The 9066-nt window shown below is 39.4% G+C and overlaps 1 protein-coding gene across 1 annotated transcript; it reads right to left on the minus strand.

Annotated features, from left to right (window-relative positions):
• Window positions 1-2910: 2910 nt before the first annotated feature.
• LOC111796530 (homeobox-leucine zipper protein ATHB-8) lies at window positions 2911-7929 on the minus strand. The gene is made up of 18 exons (XM_087125035.1): window positions 7307-7929; window positions 7058-7217; window positions 6841-6941; window positions 6630-6720; window positions 6236-6331; window positions 6036-6149; window positions 5863-5946; window positions 5632-5787; window positions 5466-5540; window positions 5268-5374; window positions 4983-5178; window positions 4721-4906; window positions 4387-4467; window positions 4175-4309; window positions 3753-4078; window positions 3530-3629; window positions 3304-3453; window positions 2911-3190 (listed from the first exon to the last, which is right to left on the minus strand). Exons 1-18 carry the CDS (start codon window positions 7528-7530, stop codon window positions 3044-3046), a joined length of 2529 nt encoding a protein of 842 aa, XP_086981161.1. The 5' UTR covers window positions 7531-7929; the 3' UTR covers window positions 2911-3043.
• Window positions 7930-9066: the final 1137 nt, after the last annotated feature.

A 9066-nucleotide genomic window follows, 5' to 3' on the forward strand; every position in this document is an offset into this window, starting at 1 on the left:
TTTCATTCGAGTCAAAGTTGTCCTAAGATATAGTTGCAAAGATATTGAATGATCTTTGAGATGAACAAAACTGTGAGATCTCACATCGGTTGGAGAGAGAAACGAAACATTCTTTATAAGGGTGTAGAAACCTCTCTCTAGCATACGCGTTTTTAAAACCTTGAGGGGAAGGCCGAAAGGGAAAGTCCAAAGAGGACAATATCTACTAGCGGTGGGTCTGGACTATTACAAATGATATCAAAGTCAGGTTCCGAGTGGGGTGCCAACGAGGACATTGGGTCTCAAAGGGGGACGGATTGTGAGATCTCATATTCACTGAAGAGGGGGAACGAGTGCCAGTGAGAACGTTGGGTTCCGAAGGGAGGTGGATTGTGAGATTTCATATTGACTGGAGAGGGAAACGAGTGCCAGCGAGGACGTTGGGCCCCGAAAAGAGGTGGATTGTGAGATTTCATATCGTTTGGAGAGAGAAACGAAACATTGTTTATATACGTTCTTTTCAGCATTTCTTAATCATCTTATCATCAGCATCAACTCTAATGTATCTGAAAAATTAGTAATGATAGTTCATTACTTTGAAACAGTAGTAACCAAGTAGCTAAAGATCATGCATGTCGATCAAAAGTTTCCTGTTTGATTCTCTTGTGTTCTTACAACATATAGCGCTCTAGGATTGAATAGTACTTGTTCATTCTCTCACTTTTTGACTAAAGCAGCCCAGCAGGATGGAGGTACAGTGTTGTTGTAGGCTAGCTAGGCCTGCACTAATATTATGTATACTCACCTGGCCCTTTTCTTTATCATTATATCTTTTTTGAATCCTTTTCTCTTCAACCAACTGACACTATTCATTACCATGAGGTGCAGGGATAAAAGATATCATATGGTATATCCTCTTCTGCATCATCCTCTTTCTCAACATAAAACAACTAACAGAAGCTTAGATTATATAATCTTTTGATGAACAACAAAACTTTAAAGGTCCAAGCCCAAGCCCAAGGTTAGTAGATATTGTTCTTTCTCGGCTCTCTTTTGAATTTTCCCTTAAGGTTTTTAAAACACGTCGGCTAGGAAGAGGTTTTCATTAGATATTGTTCTTTCTCGGCTCTCTTTTGAATTTTCCCTTAAGGTTTTTAAAACACGTCGGCTAGGAAGAGGTTTTCATTAGATATTGTTCTTTCTCGGCTCTCTTTTGAATTTTCCCTTAAGGTTTTTAAAACACGTCGGCTAGGAAGAGGTTTTCACACCCTTGTAAGGAAAGTTTCATTCTCCTCCCCAACTGATGTGGGCTCTCACAATCCACCCCCTTTGAGGCCCAACGTCCTCGCTGACACTCGTTCCTTTCTCCAATCAACGTGGGATCCCCAATCCACTTCCTTTTAGGGCCCAGCGTCCTTGCTGGCATACTGCCTTGTGTTCGCCCCCTTTGGGACTCAGCCTCCTTGCTGACACATCGCTCGGTGTCTGGCTCTGATATCATTTGTAACAACCCAAGCCCATCCCTAGCAAATATTATCCTCTTTGAACTTTCTCTTAAGGTTTTTAAAACGCTTATGTTAGGGAGAGGTTTCGACACTCATCTCCAACCGAAGTTAAGAACAGTCTCTTCAGTTTTAATGGAATTGGACAGTCTATTGAGTTGAAGAAGATGACATGAATGACCATGGTGATGGTGGGAAGTGGGTGGGTGAGAGAATTGAGTGACCCACATCAGAGAGAATAGGTTTAGAGCCAAGAAGAGCTATCAAACTTCTCTTCAGCTTCAGCTTCAGTCCAGCTCCATTGATTATGTCTTGACAGGACAGGGCCTTAGAATGGGAGGAAACTGCACTGAAAGAGACTACTTGTTCCAAAATTGAAAAGGAATAGAGACTGCATATCAGAAAAAGAAGTGCTGTGAAATCTTTGTTTTATCATGAACTTAAAGGCCAAATGCTTAGTGTGTCAGCAAACGACTGGTCAGAGAGATTAGAAGGTTAGAGAGATTGATAGGCATGAAAAGAAGTTATATGAAAGAAGGGCTTCATCTTTGACATTTGTTTGGGAAGAGTGCAGAATAAACGAGGCAAATGGCCTTCCCTGTCCTCCATTTCCATGCCAAGATGCTCCCACCACAATTCTGTCTTTAAATGAATATCAGTTGAACGTTGAACCCGGGAAACCAGAGACAAAAGTGGGAGGTAAAGTTTTGCCTTTTTGACTACCCTTATAAATGACCTTACGCGGAATAAATGTAACAGCTCAACTCCACCGCTAGCAAATTGTTGGAGAGGGGAATGAAGCATTCTTTACAAGGACGTGGAAATCTCTCCCTAGTAGACACGTTCTAAAAACCTTGAGGGGAAGTCCAAAAGAAAGTCTAAAAAGGACAATATTTGTTAGCGGTGGGCTTGGACGGTTACAAATGGTATCAGAGCTAGACACTGGGCAGTGTGCCAACGAGAACGTTGAGCCCTGAAGGGAGGTGGACACCGAGTGGTGTGCCAGCAAGGACACTGGGTCTCGAAAGGGGTGGATTGTGAGATCCCACGTCGGTTGGAGAGGGGAACAAAACATTCCTTATAAGGATGTGGAAACCTCTCCCTAGCAAGCGCGTTTTAAAAACCTTGAGGTAAAGCCCGAAAGGTAAAGTCAAAAGAAGACAATATCTGTTAGCGGTGAACTTACAGGATATGATAATGAGATTAGATGGATCAAAGTTCTCATCTTTTCTCCTTATAGGCAAAGCATGATAAGTTAAAGGACAAAGAATCAACCTCTCTAAGTCTTGAAGGCATAGCGAGAAGATTTATGGGTAAGAACCGGAACCAGAACCTCCCATATTGGTTACGGGATGTTTCGTAATATTGTACCAAGACTTGTCTTCTTAATGTTAGTTATATAAAAGAACATAACTGATTCCACAAAGGATAAGGAAAGAGCCATTAGGGGCAATATGCTTCGCTCATTTAGTTCTTGGTTATTTTGGCTGTTTCTGAAACCTAACTTACAGGAAAATTTGATCTATTCTAATGGTCATGTTCCTACGTTCTGACTAAGCGTTTCAAACAAAAGACCAGTTCATAAACATGAAGCAAATACAGTGAGCGTTTTCTTCTTCATTCAAAACCTTCCATGCCACAGCTTTGTCGTAGGATATTGCCCTTCCCATGCTTGACAAGCAGATACCCCCTTGAAGACAAATGAAGCCCTGACAAAAAGAACATAGATCATTCAAACAGTATGATTTGATACACTTAAAGAGCTTCTATTCATTTGGTCATCATTGGGTTGGTAGGGAAAGAAGGGATTCATTTGCTTTACCTGCTGCATTATCCGTGGGAACTCTGAGGCTAAAGTTTTCTTTCCATTATCATCAAAAATCTTCTCCAAAGTAATGTCTTGGAGAGCCACCAAGGTCGTCTCGAGCATGTCGAGTCCAGATTGATTAGCGAATGTGAAATTTGGCAAGGCCTGCATGTTCATAATAGGATATAACTTCATGTGCAAACAAATTGCAATATTAAAAGAAAGAGAGTTTAAAACATACCTGCAAAGAGCAGCACATGACTGCATCTGTGTGATGCCAAAGGGATTTGAGAATGGATTCTCGTCCTTCATTTTTCAGTAATTCCATGCCCATAAAGCACCTGTACGGGTCGATAAAATTAGACTGGAACACCGTCGATATTCAGATATTTATCGCGTTCTATCAATTCGGATGAATTTTTTAGTTCAAGGAGCTTGTAATTAGGGAAGCAATATTTGAATACCTATAGCTTTGAGAGATCCAAAGAGCAAGTGTTTGTGCTTCAGGAGCACCAGCCGGTGTCTGAAGGTTAGCATGAGGACCGAAATTCGAAGGCGAAAGAGCCAGCGCCACCCTCTGAACAGACGCTATAATGCTCCGGACATACTGCCGTGCCATTGCTGCTACATTATCTTGAAGGTGAACATCAAATACAAATTGGAATGCAATTGTCATCACAGATTTTGATTTTCCTGATTGACCAGCACAGTCTCCAGAAGCTCTATTCCCAGCAGGTCCAACGTCAAGAGCCGAAGCAAGATCAAGCGTGCGGTATGGACTTGAAGCATCCTGCAGCATTAGCAAATGTACAAATTTGATATCAAAATTAATACAATAGAAAAGAATAGGAGAAAAAAAAAAAGGAGATTTAATATACGTGTTTACCATGCCAGAATCGAGAGGAATGATGCGGAAGCCAGATGGTAGAATTGGTGCATCATCGGAAAAAGAGGCGTCGATCGGAGCAAAGATGAGTTCAGCAGAAGTACCAACCGTATTCTCGTCCACACCGTTGCAAAGCTGGGAGCAGAGCATCATAAGTATCCATCCAAGCTTTATAATATGGGAGGTTCTAGCTTAAAGAAAATACTACTTACTTGGAGGAGGAAGATGTCACCAGGCATGAGTTTATCGTCTCTGTAGTGGCTCACGTTTTCGAATTTAACAACTTCCATAAACTGTTTCCAGAAAGAAAATTTAAATCAATATTTTAAAATCTTATTGTAACAGTTCAAACCCACCGCCGCTAGCAGATATTGTCTTTTTGGGCTTTTCCTTTCGAGCTTCCCCTCAAGGTTTTAAAACGCATCTACTAGGAAGAGGTTTCCACACCCAAATAAGGAATGCTTCGTTCTCCTCTCCAACCGACGTGGGGTTACACACTTATCCACAATATCGTTCTGTTTAAACGGTAGAATAAACGATACTTGCCTCTTCATGCTCAACTGTTTGTGCCAAGGGAAGAATAATCTGACCCCCAAAAGTTCCAGCATGAGACCCTGGTAAACCACACTGGCCGGTCTTGATTGCTGCAGCTGAGTAAGCATCAATACTGCTGTCTGCCCATTCTGAACGGTGTTCTCTCAAGAACCTAATGAGCATTGCTGGAGTGACATTCTACAAAATAAAAACAATAGAACGTTTTCAATTCCTGATCATGATCTAGATGTCAGCTCGCAAGCAAAATATTTACCTGTAATAACATCGATGCTTTCGCACAAAGCACGGCATTGCTCATAGATGGAAAGCCATTAGAATATGACATATTTGCACCCATCATTGTCTTGCCATGAGACATGTTTACAAGAAGTGTAACATCATCAATGCCATCATTTTCTAACAAAGACCATCCCTCGTCTGTAAACCCGTTTACTGCTTCGTTGAAACCTCTGCACAGAAGAATCCATTAAACACAATTTAAAAGAAGAAGAAGAAGAAGCTAAGACAGGTACTCTCGAGCCATAATCATCGTATTTACCTGCTCAATTTCTGACTAAGAGCACGAAGAGCAGCAGGCCTTCTTCCCCAACCAGTAACATTTGGTTGAGAAACTTCTTGTGAAATCTGTCTCAACAAGCGTAATGCCTGATCCAAAATAACGAAAATTTATCGGAATGTTGAGGAAATAATCTTCTAAGTTACTTGAACTTTCAATTTCCAATTTTAAAGGACTTACTGCCATTGTGTTCTTCTGAGCAAGCAGAGTAGATGACTTGTATAATGGCCGCAACACTTCAGGCACGCTCCATGGCTATGTTCAAGTAAACAATGGGTGAATTTATAGATATGAATATCAGAAGCTAAGAATGAGTGTGCTTTAAATAAAGAGAAGTTTCACATACTTCTAAGTCCATGTGATCAACCATATGGATTATTGATCCACCGCCTTCACAAGGTCTTATCAAATACCCACTTGATAGCATTTCTGCTCTTACAAAGTTCTGTACTGGAGGCATACTTGGACCATTCTGAGTATTGTTAAGAGATCTTTCACAGACCTAAAATGCATAATACAAGCATGTTAGCTCCTCCAAAAAAGCACAAGCAATTTCCAATGCGAGGTATTCACATACCACAAGACTACCATCCTCCAAAATCGATGTGTAGCGCAGCAGCCAGAAATCACGAGCAGGTGCCAAAGTAGTAGGTGCATAGAGCTGAATCAAATAAACACATGCTTCGTTTATTTTTTCTTGCAAAGTCTGCAAAATTGATACAAAAAATCTACCATCTAGTAGCAGCCAACCTGCATGTACAGAAGCTCAATGGTTCCTCCATTTCCAGTAGATAGGACATTTAGAACATCAACGGCACGGCAATCGCGAAACCAAGAAGGCCAATCTTTAAGAATTTCAGCCACCTTCACAAAACAATATAAGTCATATATACTCAACTTCATGCTACATTGGACAAATAGTTAAGTTTATTATGTTTAGAAGCACTTACTCTTGTGGGTTCAAGACCCACAAGTCCACATGCACGAGCAGCAACTCCAGTGCAACCATGAGAAATAGCAACGATTCCAATGGAATCCGGACCAGGCTGCTCACAACAGATGTTTAGAAAGGTCAGAAATTTTATGTTCCTTGTCCTGTTGATATCATTTTTAAAACAACGCATGATCTTTGCTGAGCAGTGGCATTAAATTTACAACTCCATTACACAAATGTAATAAAGCTTGCTGTTTTGGCAGATGAGATGTGACATTGGCAGAGGAAAGTATGAGACAACAGAGCATTATTTTCAAAAGGTTTGGCATGTTGCTTAAAAGATTAGCAAAGTTTCTGTGGCTTAATTTGTTAATACAGATTGAAGCATAAAGCAAAAAAGAGGAAGTAACCTTCATCCCAGGCATTTGGACCCACTCCACAGCAGTTCCAGTAGCCTTTGAAAGAAACTCTGCTAAAGTCTCCTCCGCAATGGACAACAGTCTGCATAACGGAAAGCACAATTTGTAACACCAGGACAAGAAGAATGGCATGCATCAATGCACAAGAAGAAGAAGAAGAAGAAGAAGAAGAAGAAGAAGAAGAACAGCCAATTCTACTAACCCTGCGGGACTGGCATCCTTTGGTGGATGCGGCGGAGTCAAATTCTGCTGACCACTTGTCACCACAGACTCACAACTTGTGTCAGTGGTGGCTAGGGTCGCCTGCAGGATGAACAAATTATATGAACAATTGTTGTATTACCCACTAACAAGAAACTTTCATTGATCATGTTCTTCAAATCAGCAAGTATTTTAAATTCGTGGAGGAAAGCTCTTACATTCTGGGTCTGTTGACGAAAATAGCTGTTCTCATACACAAGCTGCGACACTTGTTTCTGCAACCTATCATTTTCCTCCATTAGAAGTCGATTCATAGCCGTCAGCTTCCTGTTCACAGTCTGCAAACGGGATGCCTCCTTCCTCTGCTTCTCTCTACATCTGTACAATTGAAAACATTGGGAGTTCGATTTTCAAAAGTGGAACCCATTTGAAACCCAGAACGGCAACAATTAGAAAGAAGAAAATACCTCCGGTTTTGGAACCAAACTTTGATCTGCTTGGGTTCGATGTCGGAGAGAATTGGGCACTCCCGAATGAGCTGCTGGCGGCGCATGGAACTGGGTTTTGGGCATTCATAATAGAGCCTCTCAAGAGCTTCGACTTGCTCAGGTGTGTACCTGACATACTTCCCATTATCCAAGCTGCTGATCTTGGTAGCAGAATCCTTGCAGGCGGAAGTGACAGCCATCATCCCCACTTGAAATTCCCTCAGAGACAAAACAACAAACACCTTGCAGAGTATGAAAGAGAGACCCTTCTGGTTTCCGTTCCCTCCAAGTCATATAAGACACGGTTTGGGCATACTGGTGGAAAGACCCCCAAATGGTAGCTTCTTAAAGAACAGGGACAGGATTGATGGGGATTTGAGTTGTTTGTGGTAGTGCTGTAATGGGAAATGAAGAAGAAGGAAGAGAAGAGAAATGGAGATATAAAAGGGAAGGGTTTGATTGTGAAGAAAGATTGGATGAGGAGGGAAACAAAAATCCCAACGGAAAACACACATACAGAGCTTACGCATTAATCTTAAAATCCCCCATTCCGCACTTCACTCGTAAAACTGCGCTCTCTTCCTTTTTGAAGATGCTATCCACCCGCCTGCTCAAATACTAATATAGAAATAGTATACGATTTTCATGCAGTTATTCCGTCAACCTCACAATTTTCACACCATTGACTACTTTAGCCTATTATGTATAGTCGTCAGCCTCACGATTTCCACATCATTGTCCGTTTTGACACGTATAGCCTTCAGTCTCACTGTTCTCATATCCTTATAAAAAAATGCTTCTACTAGACAAATAATTTCTTTTAAAAAAAAATAATATGATGTTGAAAATTAACCATTCAAAAGTTTTTTAACTTTTAAAAATACTAAAAAAAAAATGTGATAGTATTATTCATTACTATATATATATATATTTATTTATTTATTTATAATTCAAAATATTGAATTTGATGATATATATTTTATCCATAGTGAAATTGAGTATTTGGTATGAACTTTAAAACATTTGATTTCATAACCCAACAATGAAGCGTTGAATTTTGATGGTAAAAACATGTCACATATTATTATGTGTTTATACATATTAAAATTAATAATTATGATATGAATTCACCTAATTTTTGTTGAATTAACCCTAATTATAAATGCAACACAGCCACCCCCTTGATTGTTGGGTCATTAACCAAATAATAATGGCAGACCAAACCAAATGCTGCTTTTCTATTATTATTATTATTTTACTTCAAATTAAAAACCAAAAGAAAACAAAAAATTACTTTTGTAATTGCATATCCTAATCTCTAAGTTTTTTTTTCTTTTTTCTGTATGAATATAAAAATTTGTGGGCTGCAAAAGGTAGGCCCCACCCCTTTCCAACTATTTTATTTTTATCTCTTTTTTTTTTTTAATAAAAAAATTCTTACTTGCTTTACCTATTTATATATTTATTATTTTCCAAATCAAAAGAGGGCAACTTGATCTGTGGTTATTATTTTAAAATAATCTTACGCAAAAGCTATCTAGTTGTCCTTCTAACTTCTAAATAAATAAATATATATATTAAATTAATGTTATTATAATTTCGTCTTTTGAATAAATTATTTGCAAATTACAATTTTCAACAATTAAAGAAAGGGGGGAAATGCAAAATATGAATTAAAAAAAAAAAAAGAAAAAAAAAGGAAGAACGTGAGGAGAGAATGTGGACCACACGTGTGGACC

Source organism: Cucurbita pepo, chromosome 6 (assembly GCF_057944985.1).
Source record: "Cucurbita pepo subsp. pepo isolate OVF chromosome 6, ASM5794498v1, whole genome shotgun sequence".
NCBI classification, from domain to species: Eukaryota; Viridiplantae; Streptophyta; class Magnoliopsida; order Cucurbitales; family Cucurbitaceae; genus Cucurbita; species Cucurbita pepo.